Raw genomic sequence first — 23,613 nt, forward strand, 5'->3', positions numbered from 1 at the left:
TTCGTTTCACAGAGTTAGCTTTATTAGTTGTTGCTTTTCCACAAATTGAAAACAAAATACTAATTTTGATAAAAGATGTATGTATGTAACATCCCACAGAATCATTAGTAGATGTCTAACTGGTCCCAGAAGTCACAGATACGGTTCCTGGCTCCCACTTGTGCGTGTGACCGAACTGTCAGGTTCATGACGAGCCAGCCGCTGGTGTCCGAGTAGCGCGGCCAAATGGGAAGACGCTGCTCCCGGCAAAAAGTAGTCTGCTGGGCCCTGGAAGACGGATCGCCGGTGTGGGCAAAGGCACCCCAGTAGCACAGCATCCGGTTAGACAGCAGCTTCTCCGACAAGGACAGGGTGTAGTTGGCCACCGAGGAGGAGCCAAAAAGAAAAGGCAGCTCAGCTCCATGGCACACGCGCTTATAGCAGAAGGTCAGCCCTGACCAGACGCTGAAGTCTGAAGCCACGTGGTCGAATACATACATCCACATCTGACTGCCTGCTGCTGTGCCGATGCGTGCCGACCTCCTGGATGGACACAGGAAGACGTAATCCGTCACAATCTGAGGAGAGAAATAAAGCAGAAAACAAGTGTTAGAAAGTCAAGTTCACCAGTTTGGTTGAGAGTAAAATATCCAAACAGCTATAAATGAAGAAGTATTTCATATGCAGACTAGTGATGGGAATTACGGCTCTTTTTAGAGAGCCGGTTCTTTTGGCTCAGCTCACCAAAAAGAGCCGGCTCTTTCGGCTCCCAAGTGGCTCCTCAGATTTTCTGTTGCGTAGAGTACATTTATAACCAAAACAATGCTAGAAATCTCCACTTTCCGACTGCTAGCGCTCATTTTCTCACCGTCTTCGTCGCACTCTCCTCCCTCTCGCTCGCCTTTTTCCTCCTCCTCATTCCCTCTCGTCTCCCTCCTCCCACATGTGCTCTGCTGTGTGTCTGTCTGAGTATGATCCTCCCTCTTCCCCGCCCCTACTGCTCTGTGTGTGGACAGTCTGGACACACAGTTACACATGTTGACCAATCGCCTGTAGCTTTCACCAAGGCAGGGGGGAGGGGGGAGGGGAGGGGACGGCTCCCAATGACGAGCCGGCTCCCGTCGTTCACTTCAAAGAGCCGGCTCTTAGAGCCGGTTCGTTCACGACCGACACATCACTAATGCAGACAAATGTGGTTACTAAAACTTTAGATGTTTGTATGTTCTGTCATTCTTCCTCCAAATTAGATGTTCTCTCTACCCTTCTTTTCCGAATATTTGAAAGCAAAATACGGAGTTAAAATTTTCATTAGAAAAATCTGATAAAAGCCATTTTGATCAATATCACCAAACTTTATTTGGACTGATATCACATGAAAGCTTTTTTTTCATTCTTTTTAAAATATTTAAATAATAATGGAGCTATCTGGGTTTGCAAATAACTTGTAGTTTTGGTGTCAATCTAATTATCAGATTTATCTAAATTCATTTATTTTTCCTTTGCTCCCTCATTGTCACTCAAACTTTTGTTGTTTTAACTGTGGAAGATGTTTCAAACTCCCAGGCGCGCGCACACACACACACAAACACACACACACACACACACACACACACACACACACACACACACACACACACACACACAAGCACACACACACACACCTCTTAGTCTGCTTCCAACAGGCTCGAACACAAATCTATTAAGCTATACAGGTGCTGGCCAGTAAATTAGAATATCATCAAAAGGTTGAAAATATTTCAGTAATTCCATTCAAAACGTGAAACTTGTACATTATATTCATGCAATGCACACAGACCAATGTATTTCCGATGTTTATTACGTTTAATTTTGATATTTATAGGTGACAACCAATGAAAACATCAAATCTGGTATCTCAGAAAATTAGAATATTCTAAAGGCCAATGAAAAAATGTTTGTTTCTCTAATGTTGGCCAACTGAAAAGAATGAACATGAAAAGAATGTGCATGTATAGCACTCAATACTTAGTCGGGGCTCCTTTTGCCTCAATAACTGCAGTAATGCGGCGTGGCATGGACTCGATCAGTCTGTGGCACTGCTCAGGTGTTATGAGAGCCCAGGTTGCTCTGATAGTCGTCTTCAGCTCCTCTGCATTGTTGGGTCTAGCGTATTGCATCCTCCGCTTCACAATACCCCATAGATTTTCTATGGGGTTAAGGTCAGGCGAGTTTGCTGGCCAATCAAGGACAGGGATACCATGGTCCTTGAACCAGGTGCTGGTGGTTTTGGCACTGTGTGCAGGTGCCAAGTCCTGTTGAAAGGTGAAGTCTGCATCCCCATAAAGTTGGTCAGCAGCAGGAAGCATGAAGTGCTCTAAAACTTCCTGGTAGACGGCTGCATTGACCCTGGACCTCAGGAAACAGAGTGGGCCAACACCGGCAGATGACATGGCACCCCACACCATCACTGACGGTGGAAACTTTACACTGGACCTCATGCAACGTGGATTCTGTGCTTCTCCGCTCTTCCTCCAGACTCTGGGTCCTTGATTTCCAAAGGAAATGCAGAACTTGCTTTCATCAGAAAACATAACTTTGGACCACTCAGCATCAGTCCAGTCCTTTTTGTCCTTGGCCCAGGCGAGACGCTTCTTGCGCTGTTTCATGTTCAAGAGTGGCTTGACACACGGAATGCGACACCTGAATCCCATGTCTTTCATGAGTCTCCTCGTGGTGGTTCTTGAAGCGCTGACTCCAGCTGCAGTCCACTCTTTGTGGATCTCCCCCACATTTTTGAATGGGTTTGTCGTCACAATTCTCTGCAGGGTGCGGTTATCCCTAGAGCTTGTACACTTTTTTCTACCACATTTTTTCCGTCCCTTCGCCTGTCTGTTAATGTGCTTGGACACAGAGCTCTGCGAACAGCCAGCTTCTTTAGCAATCACCTTTTGTGTCTTGCCCTCCTTGTGCAAGGTGTCAATGATTGTCTTTTGGACAGCTGTTAAGTCAGAAGTCTTCCCCATGATTGTGGTGCCTTCAAAACAAGACTGAGGGACCTTTTAAAGGCCTTTGCAGGTGTTTTGAGTAAATCAGCTGATTAGAGTGGCAGCAGGTGTCTTCTATATTCAGCCTTTTCAGAATATTCTAATTTTTTGAGATACCAAATTTGGAGTTTTCATTAGTTGTCACTTATGAATATCTAATTTAAATGTAATGAACATTGGAAATACATTGGTCTGTGTGCATTGCATGAATATAATGTACAAGTTTCACGTTTTGAATGGAATTACTGAAATATTTTCAACCTTTTGATGATATTCTAATTTACTGGCCAGCACCTGTAAACAGGAACATGCTATCTCCTTAGCAAACAGGGATGTGATGTAACGCCTGCCCTCTATCCTAAAGCTTTATAAAAACTTTCTTTTGTGTCCTCTGAGTAAAGCCAAGAACATCTGCTACATATTGATATAAATCTGAGACTGAAATGAAATGTTATTTTGAACATCCGTACCTGGCCACAACTCCAGTCTACCTACAGGTGAAACTCTAACAATTAGAACATGGTGCAACTATTCTATGCAAAGCGAAATATTTTAAGCCTTTTTTTGTTATAATTGTAATGCTGTTAGCTTACAGCTTATGAAGACTCCAAATACAAATGTCAGACAATTAGCTCCATCCATCCATTCCTTTTCAGCTGCTTATCCAGAGTTGGGTCGTGGGGGCAGCAGCCAAAGCAGGGAGGCCCAGACTTCCCTCTACTTGGAACGGCGTCTCCAGGGAAATCCTAAGGCGTTCCCTGGACAGCTGTGAGATATAGTCTCTCCAGCGTGTCCTGGGTCTTCTTTTAGGCCTTCTCCGGGTTGGACGTGCCCGGAAAACCTCACCAGGGAGGCGTCCAGGAGGCCTCCTTACCAGATGCCCATGCCACCTCAACTGGCTCCTCTCGATGTGGAGGAGCAGCAGGCACAGCAAGGAGACTTTTGCAGGATGGTTTGGTGTCATAAAGGCTAGTAAAGAAACCACTACTGGCCCAAAAAGTATTAGGAGTTCTGCTATAGTGTAGAAACTGCACTGAGGATTATATAGAGTAACGTTTCTGGTGTATTACAACCAATAATTATTTGGAGAAGTAAAGGTGAGTGCTCCCATCAGTCATGTGGCAAAAGTAAAATATCCTGAGACCAATCATGAGTGGGGTTACTTCTCACTCGCTCAGTTTAGCCCCAGAACTGCCATGGTTAAAGAATGGTACCTGAACATCCCCCCTGAGGAACTCCTGCAGTTTGGTGATGAACAATCTCTATTCAAGTGTGGGTTGTTTATTTATATAAAGGTAGATATCTCTATGCTCTCATCTGTCCAGTTACAGACATGGTTTCACATAACTGGGGGTTCATTTAGATGAAACCCAAGTTATGCTGCCATGTTGTTTTAGAAAGATGTTTCTGCTGAAAACCGCCACAGTGTAAATGCACCAAACTGCCATGATGCCATGCTGTCCATAGCCCACACCATACAGCAACTAAATATGTTTTTGCGGAAACCCCTGTACACGTTTGTCCACCTGAAATATATGATCACCCAGGGTGTCACAGACAGACTTGCTAACCCTACTGTTTGATTATGGGCAGCTATAAAAGCTCCCAGTGGCAACAGCAGCCTGCAGAAAAAAACTGACAGACAAACCATAACAGTGAAGTGGGTGTCAGCTCTCTCAGCGAGAGCTTATTTTTCTCTCAGGGCTTTGGTCTCAATCTGTGATTCTCCAGCTGATCCCTGCTGTCATTGTAGATCCACTTAGAAACAGGTCCCTGCTCAGTGAAGCAGCCAGGCTGCATCTTAAACAGACAAATGTCCTCACTCCAGGTGGTCCGCCTGCTTCACCGATGCAAATGTTGGGGGGGGGGGTTCTGACTATCCATGCTTCCTCGTCGAATTTTCTTACCAACGTGCATTTCAACAGCTGATTCAGTATGTTCAGGTTTACTGAAAATCAGTAGCTACTGTTAATTTATTTTATGAAAAAAAGTGGATAGTAGGCAGTTTAGTCATTTCATAAAAAATTAACCCCTTAGTTGCTAAAAACATTTGAATATTCTCAGAACAATGACGATTTACCAACTACTTTCACCCATGTCGAGAAAGTGAATCATAAAAATGGAGATTTGTAAGACGTTAGCTCTTACCGTTCTATTTCTCTACCTAATCCTTAATTAGACAAGTTAATCCACATAGAACAAATACACTTTCCCCCCAATACTTATAGTTATTTGTTTGAATGTAAGTAAGTAAGTAAGTAAGTAAGTAAAAGTAAAAAAAAAAAAGTAAAAGTAAAAGTAAAAAGTTTATTTATATAGCGCCTTTCACAGATATAAATCACAAAGCGCTGTACAACATGAAAAAGATCAGGGCAAATACCTCTAACCAATAAAAACATGAGAAAAACAATAGCAGTGTTAAACGTAGAAAATAAAATCATGAGTATAAACAAAGTGAAGGTGTGAACCCAAACAAAGCCATCTTTTTGAAACATTTAGGGAGGGAACGCCTGGATGAAAAGGTGAGTTTTTAGATGATTTTTAAAGACCTCTACAGTGTTAGAGAGACGGAGATTTGAAGGTAGACTGTTCCAAAGTCTGGGTGCAATAGTCTGAAAGGCCCTGTCCCCTTTGGTTTTCAGTCTGGTTCGAGGAACAGCCAGGAGGTTTTCAGATGTGGATCTAAGGTTCCGAGAGGTGGTGTGTGGGGATAAAAGCTCAGATAGGTAGCTTGGAGCCTGGTTGTTAAGAGCTCTATAGGTCAGGACTAAAACTTTAAACTGAATTCTATATTCTACCGGGAGCCAGTGGAGGGACTGTAAAACTGGGGTGATGTGAGCTTGTCTGTTGGATTTGGTTAGGAGTCTGGCTGCTGCATTTTGGATGGCTTGAAGGCGTGAGAGGGAGGTTTTGCTGAGACCAGTAAAAAGAGCGTTACAGTAGTCTAAGCGTGATGACACAAAGGCATGGATGATTTTTTCCAGATCTGCAGTAGAGACCAGTTTACGGACTTTTGAAATGTTTCTCAGTCGAAAGAAACAAGAGCGGGAGATGGTTTTGACGTGAGTCTAAACTTAAAGCTGGATCAAAAATAACTCCTAGGTGTCTAATGTTGGCCTTGGCTGATGGGCAAAAGGAGGCAATTTCCTGCTCGATTTTTGGCTGAAGTTCCAGGAGTGCAGCGATCAGGGTCTCTGTCTTGTTAGCATTTAGGACAAGAAAGTTGCTGGACAGCCAGTTACTGATCTGGGTCAGGCAGAGTACAAGTGTGGCCAGCCTGTCCAACTGGTGTGGCATAAAGGACATATAGAGCTGTATATCATCAGTGTAGATGTGGTAGGAGATGTCTGGGAAAGACTGAATGATGCCAGCTAGGGGAAGAATATAGAATGCGAATAGTAGAGGCCCTAGAACTGAACCTTGTGGGACCCCACATGTTAGAGAGGCAGTATCTGAGGAGAAGGTTTCTGACTTCATTGTGAATGTTCTGTTAGTGAGATAGGAAGAGAGCCAGTCTAGAGCAGAACCTGAAATCCCAGCCAGAGCCTTTAACCTGTTTAGTAGAACGTTGTGGTCTACAGTGTCAAAAGCTGCACTGAGGTCTAGCAGGACCATGACAGAGCATTTCCCTGCATCAGCAGCCATCAGGAGGTCATTATGCACCCTTACTAGAGCAGTCTCGGTTGAGTGCTGCTTCAGAAAGCCAGATTGGAAGGGGTCAGAGATCTTTGACTTAGAAAACCAGGATCTGAGTTGGCTTTCAACAACCTTCTCAAGTACTTTGCTGATGAAAGGTAGCTTAGAAATGGGCTTAAAGTTACTGGTGGAGCTGGTGTCAAGGTTGGGTTTCTTTAAGAGAGGAGTCACTACTGAATGTACAATTTTGGAGATTATTATACAACTATGATAAATTTATTATATGTATAATATAAAACTTTTGGATATTAATTTGGGACTCTTTCAGAATGACTGTAAACAATGGGAGAAATGTCTTGTTTACAGTATAATAATGATATTTTAGAAGCCATTTGCAAGCCAACTGTCAGGTAAACATAGAGCAAGCAGTAATTTAATAAAACTACTTAAAGAAATACTTACTGTGACCTTCGACGAGTTGAAAGCAACTAGATAAGTGACAAGATTAAACGTACACTTCCACAGATAGCGCGTCTCGACTTGTAAACAGCCTGTGACGCAATAATCGGCCTGCGCATGCGCTGCACATTTCCCCAAAGTAGCACATTTCGACGGGAAGCACGGATAATCTGAACAGGGGCTTGTCAGTCAAACCAGATGGAGCTGGGGCTTGTTTAGCTGTAGGGACAATCCCATTTTCCTGCAGCCCCACTTTATTTTTCAGGAAATAAATAAAATCACATCAAAATGATAATTTACAGATTTCTATTTTTTTTCTTTTTATACATTTACCCTGGTTCTTGTGACTCAAGCAAGAAACACTAAAGCTAAAAGTTTTGCATCAATACCATATGCATTGAATGTAATATTAACTAAAATATATGTGAACCAGCTGGTTTAAACCAATAAAAGCAACATATAATTAATGTTATTCAATAGGAATCGTTTAGCAAATATTCATTAGGAAGTCTAACCTTTACTTTATCTAAAATTCACTTAAAAGTAACCAACAACCTTTATTTTTATTAATATTTTTTGTTTTGCGCATCAGCTGCTGATGAGCAAAATAAATAAATAAATAAAAATAACCACTATTAATGAGTTTCATAATTTTCTGCTTTAATTAGTGTGATTTGTCATTCAGCAGAAACTGACATCTGGTTTTTCAAGCCAAATAAGGAAAACATATCTATTTTTTCACAAATAAAGCATCAGCTGTTGGGGCTTGGTGGATCATTAAGCTCACCTGAGCTGTTTTCATTTTTAAAGATAATTCCTCTGTTGTTATTTTTGTTCTAGTTTAGTAGTGCCACAAGTTTGGTTGCATAATTCCATGTATTTTCCTTGATTTCTGAATCAAATAAATTAATAAATAGAAGAAGCAGGCATCACAGTGAGCTTCTCTTACTTGGGTTAACATCGTCCTTCGGTCCGCCTCCTTGTACAGAGGCAGGTATTTGTGCAGGACCTGCAGTGCGTGTTGTTTAAATATGGCGGCGATGTAAACGGTGCACTCCAAAACAGACACTGGTTTGTTAAAGACCCCGTACACAAACAGGACTCCTTCCTCTGAGGTCGTACCTACAGGACAGAAGAAATACGCTCAATAGGCCATTAATCAGTTTAGTATTTTGATTTTTATTCTGGCTCTAAATGATCAAAACGGACGTGAAAGGCTAACAGAAAAATTCTGTCACATCCTGTTTTGTGAACATGTTCTTGTCGTGTCATGCCTTCTGCCGGACTCACTTTTCCTCCCCCTCATAACACTGAACTCACACGGGTCTTGTGGTGTTTTAAAGGTCAGTAAAAATAAAGATGGCAGAATGAAGGCAAAACATAAAAGTATGATGTGTCAAAAGCTATGCAACTATTATTTTCTGGTATGACCTCTGCATGTACTGACCTGTGGCACCCAGCAATAATTTAGTTTGATTACCAAGCATCAACACTCCTAAAATAAACAAATAAGTAAATAAATAGAAATTTTAAGCACTATCTCCCTGTTTTGAACTCCAGCCACAGCAGATCCTCTCTGCCTTTTTAGCAGTGATGTGTCCATGTTTTCTTCAAGTGACGGATTAATCCATCAGAAATCTTTATTTGATAAGTTAGTGTCTATGGGTGTTTTAAAATACACTCTGACATTTACAAATGCATGATTTGATATGTGTTTAATCCTAAACTAGCCTAAACATTTTCAAGGTTATTTGAATTGATTTTAGTATCATAAAAGTAATTTTGGTAAATAGCTTAACTCCAAAATACAAACAGCATATTTCAGCCTCCTGCAGACATAAATCAATGTATGAGGTTTTCTTAAAACGTAAACTCTGGAAGGTCTTGGTTTTACAGATTCAACAAAGCCCTGCAATAAAAACTACATGCATTAAAGACCAAGTCCACTTGTTATTTTTTTTAGCACATTTGCAGTTGTCTCTAGTATAAATGAATGCCTTGTGAGTCGATCTCCATGGAACAAAAGCACTGGCACTCCTGTTTCAGAAACTAGAAGTTAAGCCTGATTCATGCTTCTCCGTCTGCGTCAGTGCGGAGACACGCAACGCCATTATCCGTCCTTGCGTAGGGCTCCGGCAGGCACGCAAGTACGTACGGAGTCGAGCCCACTTTTTTAAACATCCGTCGAACGAGACGGATTACGCAAGCTTGTGATTGGTCAGGACGCCGCTGTTGTTTACAGCGCCCCATTGCAAAGAGAGCCGAGAATAACTAGCGGCAGACACGGAGAAGCTTGAAGATTACCTCGCGAAAAAACTAAAAATATGAACGTTTAATTCTCCCGTGACTGGAGGAGTGAAAAGATGTGCAGCAAGCGTTTTATTTGTGGACGGAAATGACAGGAAACGTGGGTTTAGAGGTGGGGAGCGCATGAAGAGGTGGAAGAATGAGAGACAAATTTGTCTTTGTTAAAAGTCTCTTATATACACAAAATACACAATACAAACACACAATCTTGGACCGATACATGACAGGATACCACAGAACAGCCCTACGCCCTCTGTTGTCCTGCCGGGGAATTGCTTTGCAACACTCAGGAGACGGAGAAGTAAAAGAGCAAAACACTTCCGTCAATCCGTGCGTGTCTGTCCCTTGCGGAGCTGACGGAGAAGCATAAACCAGGCTTTAGCCGAAGGACTGGGGAGTAGAAGACGTCTCTGATTGGCTAACAACAACGCAACCCTACCCTGACTCTGTTTGCTTTGCAATGTTGATGATTTATCTCCACAAATAACACAAGCCTGGAGGAGTTTTGCTGTGTGGTGGATTTGCTAATGCTAACGATTAGCTTTTAACTAGCCGAGACACACTCTGCTTTCTCCTGGACGGTGAAGCCTTCAACAGCCTTCCCCGTCAAGAGTCAAGAGGGGTGAGGAATGATACAGTGGGACGTAGATCTGACTGCATTTTCTAAACTTAGCTCAGCAGCTAAAGCAGGAAAATATATTTTTACATTCAGCCTGCATGTTAAATTCAGGGTAACTGATCAGTTTCAAACATGAAAAGTAAAAAATGGTTTCTCAATGAACTTGGCCTTTAACCCAGGGGCCAATGTCTATATTTAGACACTTCCACTCACATCATAAATGGTAAGGGTGCACCTTTTCACAAACTCTTAGGATTACAGGATTTCACCCAAACAATCGTCAGAGATCAAGCTAGTCACGTTTGCGCCGTGGTGCCATTCCACCAATCAGCACTGGGCTATAACTCGCCAAATATTGGTGTGTCTGCAGGGCCAGGAAACAGCTCGGTCTCCTCTAGTGTTTACGGTCAGATCTCTAAAACTAACAATGCTAGATTTATGAAACTCTCACATCACAAGGTTGACTAGTTATGCTAAATAAGGATAAATGTGTTTTAAATGTTAAACTCAATGAAGTTGGTGAAATCATCCCATGAAAATCAAATTTGCCATATTTGAACATACGCCCTGAGCAAGTAAAAGATATTATGACATTTCTTTTGTTAAATCTGTTGTTTTTTTAGACATAATCTTAATATTCATGGTAACAGTAATAATAACAATTATGATATCGAATATATTTACAGTTTTAAAATAAACATTTTCTGGTAAATGGAGGACAGTTATTGCACCAACAAAATCTCGCCATCATTGATGATGATGATGATGAACAGGAGGAAGATGACAATGAGGCAGATCCTCAAATGTAAAATATTCAAAAATATTCTAATAATCTAATCAATTTGATCAGAAATAGCATATATTGTTCAATAACTTTTCAAAAAATTTCCACAATAATTTGTTTTTATAAAAACATTCTATATTGCATAATAATTGTGATATATTCTGTATTTTCAAACAGTGATGTAATGTTCTAAAATTAGCTAGATTATTGTAAAGTGTCTTATAATTATCTATATTATTCAAAAATAATGTTTGTTTAACTTGTTCATGTGTTTTATTTTGGGATTTCTTTTACCAGAACAGGGCCAACGTTCATATTTGACCGCTTCGTTTTTGCTGATTTACTGCATGAAAATAAGTATTTTTGAAAATTGTAACAACAGAAATACACTTTGGTCATGGACTACAATATTGTTTATTATTTTAGGAACCCCATTAGCTGCAGCGAGCTGCTGCTGTTCTTCCTGGGGACCTATTTATACAACAATAACACCCTGGGGTTGAAATTTGAGTGCCCTATAAAGGGATAAAGGCAAAGGCTATTGGGGATCAAACATCTGTGAGGTTATTCATTCAAAACACACAACAAAAGTTGGTAAATGTTGGTAAATCACAACATAAGTCTCGTGTGCCCAGCAGAGGGATGCCTCCAGGGTTTGTTTTTATTTTGACGAGCCACACAGCAGTGATCCTGGTCTATTTTTAACTACAGAGGGAAAAAAATGGGGTATTTCCAAACCACAATGTTAAATAATTGTGATGATGTTTTTTTCTATGATCACTAGTCACCACACATCTCTCCTGCCTTGGTGGGATTCACAAACAACACTGATGTTGGGCTGTTTTCCTGACCACTAATCACTAGCTTCATCTTTACTGCAATCATTAGAATTGCAACATAACATTGAGCTGTAACGAAGACCAGTGGGAGTCCAGCAGAAAGCCGAGCTCCAGATCTAAAATGAAAACAACAGTGTTGTTCTTGAGTGATTGCTCAGCCCCTGGCGTCGGCGCGTCTCACCCAGCAGCACCGCCTTCTCCTTCTGCCAGCGGCCGCTCTGAAAGGCGGAGATGGCCTGCTCTTTAATCAACTCTCCGTCTATGTGTGGACCCCACGTCTCAAAAACCTCCAGGAACTTGAACGGGTTCACGATCTTAGAACCTGGGATTAGGACAAGTTAACATCAATGTTTCATTTTTAAAACAAAGATGGCAGAAAGCAAACAGCACCAACGCAAGCTCACAAACATCAGAAATGTTCCCACTATCATGTCTAAGTGATTTTTTTTCTCCTTAACTCTCAGAAAAAGCTGCTGACGGTGGAATTGCAGAATTACAGATCAATAACTCTGACAACAGCAGATAGATTACCATCATTTTATCCTCTCAGGCAGAAAAATCCATCTAACTGTTCCTTCAGGGGCTCGCTGTTCCCTTTTACAGATTTTATTTTCCCGCATCTCTGGATAAATAAAAGGTTTTCATCATCTTTTGCAAGTAAACACACATATCCTGCCTTCTTATGTAACTGTGTGGGCAGACATGAGCGTTGCTCTAAGTTCTGGGTTTGTGGCGTCCTACTTGTTTTCATCTGTGCAGCCAGGACGGCCTGGGGAGTGAGAGACAGGAGGCAGATGAAGTCGCTTTCAGAGCAGTTGGTCTGCTCAGCGAAGTCTCTTCCCAGCTTCAGGGCATCATGTCTGGGAAGGAGAGGCAGAAAAACCAAATTAAACTTCAACTTGAAGCCAGAAACACTCCTGCCTGGTGGGAAACCATGGCGAAAACACGCAGCTCACTGATGAGTTCCTGCTTTTGCTGTCTAATTCAGTTGAGAGAATGTAGGCATTTGCAGCAGCAGGTGGGCCGATCTGTTGGTTTCTTTACCTCGTCTTTAGTGGAATGGAGAAGGGAAGGCTCTGCAGCACGGCTTGTTTAAACAGCGCCTCGCTGCTCTGGATCATCAGGTGAAGACTCACCGACTGAGAACCTGCACTCTCCCCAAATATTGTGACCTGACACCAACAAAACACCGCCAAAAAAAAAAAAAAAAAAAAAAAAAAAAAGAATAAAACCCAGAGCAATTACAAAAGGCCTTTGCCACTGCTGTCAGAAGCTTGGGGCTAAACACAGATACAGATTTTTCTGCTGCCAGAGACTCAGACTACCTGTAACACCTGAGGTTTGATTTGATCATTTCTATTTAGTTTTAAGAAGACACAATCAAAAACCTCACCAAATCATTCGAATCACTGAGAAGTGTCATTTCTCCCTTTTTTGTTATCATTTTGATTGAAAGTGTGTCTCATTTGGTGCATTTGGTTCATTTTTACTGAACACCGCTCAAACGGAGGAGCTGCACCAGATGGATATGTATGAGCGTGTGTGTGTGTGCGTGTGTATGTGTGTGTGTGTGTGTGTGTGTGTACTTGCCTTGCTGGGGTCACCTCCGAACACAGCGATGTTCTGTTGAACCCAGAGAAGAGCTGCCTGCTGATCCAAAATCCCATAATTCCCTGCCGCTGAGGAGACGGGATCTTTGGCCGTCACGAGGAATCCGAACGCGCCTTCAGCCACGAATCAGTTCACATGATCAGCAAGATGTAATTAACTCAGGCAAGACATTCATTTCCTCCCAGATCCAAATGACAGTTCACTGTTCCAATCTCAAGTCATAGGAAGGTTGTTTAATAAAATTACATGCTCAAATTCTCCAGCTTTCTGTGTCAGACACGCACGCACGCATGCACGCACGCACGCACGCACACACACACACACACACACACACACACACACTACTATTTTGTCATCTTTAGTCTCATGTTGGGTCAAGCATAGATGTCTGCATGCACATGTGCAGTCTAAGGGAAGAACATCATCAGGTGACTCTGCAGCTCTTACCTAGTCGGTACTCCATGTTCACAATAACAGTGTTGGTGAGGTTACCGATGAAACGCCCGTCAAACAGGGGCTTGGAGGCCGACCCGGCTATGAAATCTCCCCCGTGGATCCACACCATGACAGGCAGGAAGCGCCGCGGAGAAGAGCTGAAGTTCACATCCAGGGGTACAAAAATGTTGAGGTAGAGGCAGTCCTCACTGACCTGAGAGACACGAGGAGACAAGCTATTCTGTGTTTTTAGAACTGAAGCACCTTTACTTAAGACTGACATCAGTTTAAGTTTATTAGTTACTATGAAGCAGTTAGTGTGAAAAAAGCAAACAAATACAACAAGATCCAGCGTGTGTTTTAACTAGGGATATTATTTGTCTAAAGTCCCATTAGTCATCATCACACACTGGTGAGTCTCTGCATTTGACCCATCCCCGTGGGGAATGGTGAGCTACAGCAGTGGACACGATCGTGAACTTGGGTCTACTATTAATATCAGCCGGTATCTGCAATAAAATTTAATATGGAAAAATATCGGCATCAGTTTGCAGTCTTTTAATGACCCAACTTTTAAACGCCATACACATATTATACATCACACTCTTCAGCTACTTCTTAAGATAGAGGATTAGCTCCAAATGTTACTGATAATCATCACAGTTTTGTTTCATTGCACAAATATTGAGACATGTTTACCCAGAGGACACAGATCTTCTTGACTTTGTGTAGGACTCTGTCCGTCCGATCAGTCCAATTATTCCTGAATCTACTTTTATTTTATAACACAAGCACTGATTCTGTTATAAAGGTCTCTTCTAACAATTTGTTTCAAAAGCTAACATTACCAGAATATGTTAATTTTGTAATGAAGACTTTTTTCTAATCTTAAATGTTCAGTTTAATTCATACTTAACCACATTGTAGTAGAAATAATAATAACAACAACAATTGAAATGCATGCTACTTATGTTTCTCACCGTCTTAGGGCACTCTTCTGTGTTAGCACCTCTGCAGAACTGCATGCATGCTGCCCGGGGAAAGGAGGCGTTGTACACGCCTGACCAAGCACTCACAGGTCTAGGAGGCTTCCAGCGGTAAGCCCCAACAGGGGGGTCTGCATATGGTACACCGTAGAATATGTGAGCCTCATCCACAGTGATTCCCTTGATCTGGCCTGTTTTGGTGAACACCACCGGCCCAGGAACCTGGTCTGGTTTGTCCTGGGTTTCTTGTTTAATGGCAGGGTCCGCTGGGCCACTCAGCTCCTTCAGGGACTCTTTCCAGAGGTCTCTGGTGAACGGCTCCTCTCTCACAAGCAGTCCGCTGTAGATATTTCTCAGGAAGCTGACGAGGTCAATTCCATCATCATTTTCTGTCACCTCTCCAGAGGAATTCACTAAAGTTATTGAAGTCAGCAGCAGCAAGTACAGCCAGCTCTCCATATTGTGTCACAGTGGTCGTATACCTCCCAACGGCCGGCTGCTTAGATCAAGACCTTACTTATGAATCAGCTGAAACAGGAGCTTTGCTGCTTCCTCGGGCCTGCTACATTAGGCTGTTCACAGGCTGTGCATGACTTCAATTTGCTTGATTTCTTGTTAGGTTGTATTTAACAAAGCTGCCCTGTCTGATTGCTGAATGCTGTCATGCAGACCCTAAACTGCTGGATACAGACAGAGAAATACACATCACTAATGAAGAACAATCCGTCGTTCCTTACAGGCTAACATCACACACACACACACACACACACACACACACACACACACACACACACACACACACACACCAGTTAAATGGGTTTAAATGAGCGTAATGAAAGGACAAATGTGTTTAACATTTACTAAAATAAAAAACTGCTTCTACTGAACCAAAAGTATTAATTCCTCTTATTTCACACTGAAGCAAGAACATTTATTTGTGGTGTACAGTTGGTAGATATTTCACAACCAGGGTTGCAGTGCCACTTGCTGGCCATCTGCAAACCAACACTCAGCAGTCAATCCTGAAGCCAGTTCAAATTGGATCAACTGATTGCAGAAAAAAACAAATTTTTTATTTTTTTGTTTTTCATAAAATATAAAAAAGGAAAAAATTGATTAAAAAAAGTTTAGCTTTTTCAAAGTTGGGGTTGGAACCTTTCTAGAAATCTAATAAGGGTTATAAAAAGCTTTCTCACTTTAAGTGGTATAACAGTAAAAACAAATATATAAAGAAAAAGAAAACTTAAAAATACGTATTTTGTTATCATTTTTACTTTATAGCCATGTGAAATTTGGTCTCACGTGTGTTTCAATTTTTTTGAAGAAAGGTTAGTGGACTGCCAAGATTAAAACATTCATCTATAAATACAAAACAACAGAAAATGAAAAAAAAATTAAATGCAAGCAAAGCAAAACATAAAATAAAATACATATATTTAAATGTATTTTTCAAAAAGAGTACCTTAAAAAATTACTAAAATGGTATTTCAGCTGAGCAAAACAAACAAAACAAGTGGTCATCTAAATAAGCATTTATTCAGTACTAAAAAAATGTAGGCTAATAATTTTCACGAGTCATTAAAAAGAATAATTTAATTCTAGACAAAATATTTTCAGGTTTTTTTTTTCCTCTTGTGAGTTCAGGAAATGTGATAGGGCACACCTGGCTGGACACACCTGCCTCTTATTAACAGGCTGTCACTGCCTGTCTGCAATTTTGAAAGAAAAAAAACCCACAACAGACTTTGTTGGAATTTGACAAACATGTAAGATAATTTTTACACCTAAATGACATACTTTAGCAAAATTAAAATAATTTATTTTGTAACACTTGCAGGAACTCCTTGAAATTTGTCTTTTTCATATTGGTGCCTCATTCATTTGGTGAGTAAAATAAATCTTTAAACTTTTAAGGTAAACACGTAGTTTAATGTTAATTTATTTACTGTTGTGCAGGTCGGTGCTTCGACATATCCTTCTCAATTTGTTGGCTGGGAAAACATGACGCCCTGAGCAGGTAAACACGATTTTTGTCTGGTTTGGGTAAGAAATAATCGCGGAATGTTAAACTGATTGTTGCGTTTAAGCGTTTCATGACGCATTTGTTATTAAAAAAAACTGCCCGTTTGCAGAATTAAATGTAATTATTAAGGTTTCCTTTCTATGTGTCACGTGCTCCTCCGTGTGCCTTTTTATACACCGTTAAACCTACTGGCTACTACTGTCTTGATGGAATGAAATAGAAATTATTAAATAGGCAATATGGACACAAACGTTGTAGTCAGAGCATAGTTCCAAATCCGGTTTATGAAACTAACATGTTACATACCTGTAAACGTCAAGTTGTCTCCACAAACTACTGTCGGTGGTTTCAGTTTCTTTACTGCTAAAAATCTGTTCTTAGTCATATCCTCTTTTGCAACTCTAAACATTTTTGGCCCTTTGACCCAGTGTGTCACGCGGAGTTGTTGTTCCCCATACACGTCTTATGTTTAGACTCAAAAATATGAGCTAGTTCAGGAGGAATGGCATTTTAACGGAAGATATTAAACATCAGGGTGTTTCCTGTGCTTCAAGCACAAAACGATTCTTTCCTGCTCAGAAAAATGTAAAGGAGTTTCAATCCAAAGCAGGCAAAAAGTGAAATCTTATTTTAGGGGATTTTAGTAAAACAGTTAATTCATCCTGGTAATGAAATCCTCTGAAATCACGTATTAAAACGAGTTTACAAAGGCAGCCCAACCATTTCCCCCCCATATTTTGATTTTTTTTTATATTAAAATACGCAAAATAAAATAACGTTTTAAATGTATTAAAGGGGACATTTTTTCTTAAAGGAGCAATATGTACGAATTCTACAGTGAAAAATCACAAAAGAGTCTAATATCTGTCGTGTTGAAAAGAAGGTTATATTGAAAACGATTTCATTAATAAATCTGTAAGGCTTGTCACCAGAATTCAGACATCAATTCTGCTTGCTTCACAGCCAGATAGGACACGGTAAAAAAATAAATAAATAAATAAAAAATTTCATTCTCAGACAGCTGGGGCGTTGTCAGTTTTTCTCCTTTTATAAAAAAAAAACTAGAGGGACTAAATTCCTGTTTAGTCTGAGGCCTAGTCCACACATAGCCGGGTTTTTTTAAAAACGAATATCCGCCCCTCCAAAAACTTGCATCCACACCACCTCGTTTAAAAAAAAACTGTCCACACATACCCGGATAAATACGTTGTTAAGGACATGCCAGACCTGTAGGCGGCAGTACTTCCCCCGTTCTTAACCTCATCCTTCGTCTGTGGTCTTCCGCAAGGAGCAGTAATTCCGCTTGTAAAAACAAACAAGCAAAAAGCGCTTGGACAATTGATGAAGCGAGCGCAGCTCTGAGGGCATCCATGATGTCAGCTAGTGTAAACACAGGTCGCACACGTGATGTCAGCATTTTTTTGTCGCGGAAAGTGACGTTGCAGACCTTAAAACTCCGGTTTTGTCTGTCCACACACAGACACCCAAAACGGAGAAAACGCAGATCTTCACTTTGGCCGGAGTTTTTAAAAAGATCCGTTTTCGTGTGAAAAAACTCCGTTTTCGTGTGGATGACAGGCCAAAACATAGAAAAGTATCTACGTTTTGGCAGATCTCCGGCTACGTGTGGACAGGGCCTGAGACTGTGAGGTTGCGATGTCTCTGGCAAGCTAACACTCCAGGGCAGGCATTGGCAATTCCATGCCGGCAGACAAAAAGCTACAGAGTTCTTAAAAGAACTGAAGCGAGTAAACAGGAGCAACCCATAAGTTGGTTATTGTACTCCTAAGAATCAACGGCATCCTTTTGTTTTACTCGTAATATCAGGTGAACCAGGCTAGAGGCTAACGTTGTGTTAACAATGCTAATGGTGAATTAGGAGCAAATTGTCAGCTCTAAAATATATTTTAAACTACTTTTTCAGTTAATAACAACTCAATATTACAGTGAAGTGTACGTGTGAAGTGAATGAGTCAATTGTGGAGTTTTACTTCATTTAATGAGTCATTTAGAACTATACCTTCCAGAATGAGCCATTTCAGGGCTCTGTCTATGAGGAGCGTAAGTCACGCCCATCTACTTACGGACCATGGGTCCCTGGAAAAATGGAAAAAAAATGAAAGTCAATGGGGATAAACGGTATTTTCTAAATACGCTTATGTGCCATGGATTTCACTTATGATGTCCGTGGATTTTAAAGAAACGTTTTGATACCAAGAAAGTGCTTATTTTCGAACACGGTGAAACGTTATTTTAGGTTTTGTGTGAAAATAAGTCCAGGACTACAAATGTGCATCACCAAAGTGACATCACCGAACCAGAAACGGAGAAAACCAGAGGGAAATAGCTGCAAGTTCAGCAAGCTTCAAACCTTTCTTTCTGGAGTAAAGAACCACCAAAAATCTGGCAATGTGGTAAGTAGCAGCTATGCCAGGGGAGTGGAGATTATGTGGGGATGTCATATATGCGACATGCCGACATCCGATTTGTAGTCATGCTAATTACGAACTTTTACAAGCCGATAAATCTCAAAGTACGTGACTGGCATGGTCGAAACACCCATCGTTACTTTTCATTTAAATTGAAGTACACGTGCATGATCCATGGCCTAAGGAAAAATGGATTAGAAAATGACTCCATTAGCCCCATTGACTTGCATTCATTTTGTCGTTCTTCCAGGGACCCATGAGCCGACCGGAAGAGGAGATTAATGCCTAATTTATACTTCTCTGTTAGCTCCAGGAGGGAGAGATGCACACACTGATGGAGACAATTTGCCCTCATACTTTTCCATCTCCTGGGGAGTGTTGCAAAGCAATTCCCCACCAGGACAACAGAGGGCAAGGACAACAGAGGGCATAGCACTGTTCTGTGGTACCCTGTCATGTATCAATTCAATTCAAGTTTATTTATATAGCGCCAAATCACATCAAGAGTTGGCTCAAGGCACTTCACACAGTAAACATTCCAATACAGGTCTGGGGTCTCTTTTATAAAGCATTGCATAGAATTCTTACTAAAACCGTACTTAAGCTCAGCAAAAAAAAATGTACGTACGCCAAGTAGGTTTGTGATCTATAAAACATGGAGTACGCACAGCTTCATGCGATCTCCGCTTTATAAATCGGAGACTAACGAGACAGGTTCTCAGCTGCTTTTTAGTCACATCCCGCCCTCAACACGTCCACTTACTGTCATAAATGGTCAATGCAAAGTGCCTTGTGGATCTCATGCATACACATAAGACAGCTCTTTGAAGCGCTACACCATTAACCGCAGGTCTAGGAAGCACTATTTCACAAGCAGAAACTTGGTTACCTGTGGATGAGGTGGAGAAATGAATGGAAGTGCTTTTGCAAAACAAGTGAGAAAATCCACTGAGTGGCACAGCGTTGCTGAAGCCGTCAATGCTGTGAGTTCTTCAGAGAGATTTGTGGCGGATATAAAAAAAAAACATGGTCCAATCAGGATGAAGTCCTCAGACCCCCGGGTGAGAGTCACATGCGCTAAGTCAGCCAAAGGGAGATGTCCCTTGACCAAGTAGCCAGGGCGCATGATCAATCGGGTCACAGTGACAGGACGCTCACACTGTCACAGACGCATGACATTGTCTCAATCTGCTGATACTCAGCATTCCATATTCTGCACTTCAAGGTGTGTGTGTGTGGGGGGGGGGGGGGGGGAGGGGGGGGGGTTGTTCTGTATGCGCACGAAGCGGTACAAGTGATAATGATGCTGGAATTCATTATTTTATCCTTCTCAGCAGCAGCACTGCAGGTGCTCTCCATGTTCAAAATGTGCGGAAGCCAGGTCCTTAGTCAATTTAAAGTTGCACACATTTTTCCGCTAAGTTTTCTTTCATAAATCCCAAAGTTTCCTGGGAAAGTTGCTTACGCAGTTTTCCGACCCCGTTTTTTGCGTAAGCAAGCTTGATAAATGAGGCCCCAGTTCATTAAGCCAATCAGTAAAAAGTTTCCTATATAAGGAACCCAGTGACTCATACTAAGCAAGCATTTAGCGACAGTGGAGAGGAAAAGTCCCTTTTAACAGGAAGAGAACTCCAGAGGATCCTGGCTCAGTATCGAGAAGACAGAGCACACACACACACACACGTACACACACACACACGTACACGTGCGCACACACACACACACACACACACACACACACATATATCATGTAGTGTTTCTATGGTTACATTGTGATTTCTTAGTAAATATTCTATTTGGTGAAGATAAACTTTATTGTATTTATCCTAATGAATCTATTATTGAACGGGTAAACTAGTAGTAGCACATTCAATGTCAAAGAAAGTAAAATGTTATTTTCAGGAGAGGGAAAATGTTTAAGTGGTTAGCAATAATGTTCAAGCCGATGGCCCCCTCCATGAGGCCACCACAGCTCAGCAGAACACTATTGTAGCTGCTTCTGGGGAGAAAAACACTTGGAGAAAAAAATAAAGTTAACAGCTGAAATGGCAGGAATTAATGCAGTTAAAGAGCAAATTGTAGAAAAAAGTAGTAGAGTGTGGAAAGTGGTCCGTATGTCCTATGTCCAAGATAGCGTTTATTTAGTGTTTTTTTTTTTTTTTTTTTTTTGTATTTTAGACTTTTTAACAGGGACAAATTTGTCATTCTCCTCCACCTCTTCATGCACTTGCCACCTTTAAACCCACGTTTTCAATCATTTCCGTCTACGACTAGAATGTATTCTGCATATCTTTTCACTCCTCCAGTCACGGGCGGGTCTCCATCTTGACTCAGATGGAGAAGTATAAATTAGGCTTTAGACTCATTATTTACAAAAACGAGCTGGAGTTGGCAACTCCCACCCATCCTCTCTCAGGATACTGGGGGATGGGTGGATGGGAGGCTCAAAAGTGCTTCTGAGAAAAAAAAAAGAAAAAAAGTGCTTCTGAGAGGGCCTCCAATATCTGCTGCTTTAGCAGCACTTTCTTGTACATGAGGGGTGATTCGATACTAATTTCCCAGATTGTGACATCACAAATGGGGACTGTTGGAAATGACTTGTTTTAGATGCATAAATCCTAAAGCCAAACACTCACAGAAAATGGATGGGTTTGGAATTAGAAAGTTTCTAGAGGCAGAGACCCACATGACAGCACAAAAGCTGAGTTTTGCATATGTCCCCTTTGCGCTACATTAACAGTGTGTCTGGATATGTAATACAGAATGTTTTCTTTTTTTTTAACTGCATGTTCAAATCAACCCTCTGTGTGTAACTGAGTTTAAAACGTGTGTGTATTTCAATTTTAATTTTTTTTTTATTTCAGGCTAAATGAAAACTTGTGGCTCAACGGCACATCGTTAAAATCTATAATGAAACACGGTAAAGTGACCTCCCTGACAGTATCTCCGTTCATAGAGAATAAACTTTCCCTTCAGCTCGGGGGCTCCTTTCACAGATGGACATTAACAATCAGCCCACGTAAGGACCACAGTTTTCATGTCATTTTAGGGTTAACAAATGCTTGTAAACACTTTTTTTTCCTCTCCAAGGTACCAAGATCATTAAAATTACAGGTCGACAGAGACCTTCAGAGCAGCCAACTAATGCCACTAAGGTATCGGATCTCATTTTCTTAGAGGATTGGCTAAGGTGACATTTTTGTTTTTTTTTACTGTCATATTCTGCTACAGAGCTCACTGAATCTGCTGAGTCTCAATGAAGTGTTTGCATGTGAAAGTGGCACAACGTTCCTCCATCAAGATGAAAACTTCTTCCTCGCTGTAGGTGAGAATAGTTTTATACTTTTGAAAGTACTTGAGGACCTAAATGCAGTTTTCATAGATGCAGTATTTCTTTGTGAGGGGTAAGTGAATTAGTTAAAAGAAAAACCTTCCCTTAAGAATCTCCAAGTCTCAGATTTTCAATGCTTTTGGTTTAAACTTACTAAGCTTAAAGGCTGTGCTTATCTGCATTTGGTCACTCAGAGATGGGCATGTACATTAGCTCCATCTGTGAGTTGATTGTAGAGCACATTAAAGCCTCAACAGCAAATTTGCAAAACAAATTGGCTTAAAACATTTTTTCATGCTTCTTAAAGGGACTTTACGGACTTTTGAATTTTTATGCTCGCGATTGCCCCCTCAGGCCAAAAGCGTAACGGCAGCTTCAATAGTAGGCTCGTGCACGAGGCGTGCATGCTGTACGTGCACACTCCTTAACGAAAATAACAGCTGAGACAGTCCCGTGTGTGTGTGTGTGTGTGTGTGTGTGTGTGTGTGTGTGTGTGTGTGTGTGTGTGTGTGTGTGTGTGTGTGTGTGTGTGTGTGTGTGTGTGTGTGTGTGTGTGTGTGTGTGTGTGTGTGTGTGTGTGTGTGTGTGTGTGTGTGTGTGTGTGTGTGTGTGTGTGTGTGTGTGTGTGTGTGTGTGTGTGTGTGTGTGTGTGTGTGTGTGTGTGTGTGTGTGTGTGTGTGTGTGTGTGTGTGTGTGTGTGTGTGTGGCCCAGAGGACAGGAGAATGCACAGCTAATTAATTAAATAATTTGGTTCTGTACCTTTCTCTTCAGCACAGCCGACAAAGGTTTATGATGGGTCAGTCCTCCTGCATGCTCAGATCATTCCCTTCCCTTGCTTGAAAAATTGTTCCAAAATGAAAGTTGAACCCACATCTTTTATCTGTGAATTCAATGCCGTTCGGCGAGTCTCAAAAAGAAATGTGGGTGTCTTATTACTGTAAAAAAAGTATCATTAATGTAAAAAAGAAACTCCAAATAACAAACTTTATTCACACCCAGAATCGAACCCAGGTCTCCTACATGAGTCAGACATCTTACTAAGTGAGCTAAAATGCCAGTGACGTTCTTTGTATCTGTAACATTTATATCCTTGATGACAGCTGAAACAACGTCAAACCAAAGAACAGTTCGAAGTGAAAATGGCTATTTTG

General features: G+C 41.2%; 2 protein-coding genes across 3 annotated transcripts in view; one reads left to right on the forward strand and one right to left on the reverse strand.

Moving 5' to 3' along the window:
- On the reverse strand, positions 1-17,138 carry LOC107395693 (cAMP-regulated D2 protein). Of its 2 annotated transcripts, none has more exons than XM_015975126.3 (9): positions 17,008-17,138; positions 14,673-15,355; positions 13,705-13,906; positions 13,237-13,370; positions 12,691-12,818; positions 12,388-12,506; positions 11,828-11,968; positions 8,047-8,219; positions 1-557 (listed from the first exon to the last, which is right to left on the reverse strand). In XM_015975126.3, exons 2-9 carry the CDS (start codon positions 15,135-15,137, stop codon positions 105-107), a joined length of 1,815 nt encoding a protein of 604 aa, XP_015830612.3. In that variant the 5' UTR covers positions 15,138-15,355; positions 17,008-17,138; the 3' UTR covers positions 1-104. The 2 variants fall into 2 exon arrangements, with proteins under 2 accessions (XP_015830612.3, XP_015830611.3); XM_015975125.3 differs by having other exon boundaries at positions 14,673-15,358.
- Positions 16,355-23,613, forward strand: part of LOC107395692 (uncharacterized) — a 26,083-nt gene continuing 18,824 nt past the window's right edge. The window contains exons 1-6 of the mRNA XM_015975124.3: positions 16,355-16,444; positions 16,516-16,562; positions 16,635-16,695; positions 21,995-22,149; positions 22,221-22,285; positions 22,362-22,455. Coding sequence (XP_015830610.3) covers positions 16,443-16,444; positions 16,516-16,562; positions 16,635-16,695; positions 21,995-22,149; positions 22,221-22,285; positions 22,362-22,455 — 424 coding nt within the window. The 5' untranslated portion in view covers positions 16,355-16,442. The remainder of the gene's footprint in view (positions 16,445-16,515; positions 16,563-16,634; positions 16,696-21,994; positions 22,150-22,220; positions 22,286-22,361; positions 22,456-23,613) is intronic.

Source organism: Nothobranchius furzeri, chromosome 1 (genome assembly GCF_043380555.1).
Source record: "Nothobranchius furzeri strain GRZ-AD chromosome 1, NfurGRZ-RIMD1, whole genome shotgun sequence".
Lineage (NCBI taxonomy): Eukaryota > Metazoa > Chordata > Actinopteri > Cyprinodontiformes > Nothobranchiidae > Nothobranchius > Nothobranchius furzeri.

What these genes read in the sequence shown, in the direction of transcription:
- LOC107395693 (XM_015975126.3), bottom strand. Translation starts at nt 15,137, where the DNA reads ATGGAGAGCTGGCTGTACTTGCTGCTGCTGACTTCAATAACTTTAGTG. An exon ending in GAACATGGAGTACCGACTAG is followed by an intron (nt 13,371 to 13,704) that starts GTAAGAGCTGCA and finishes TCGTGGCTGAAG; the next exon opens with GCGCGTTCGGATTCCTCGTG. An exon ending in TCGGAGGTGACCCCAGCAAG is followed by an intron (nt 12,819 to 13,236) that starts GCAAGTACACAC and finishes TGTTGGTGTCAG; the next exon opens with GTCACAATATTTGGGGAGAG.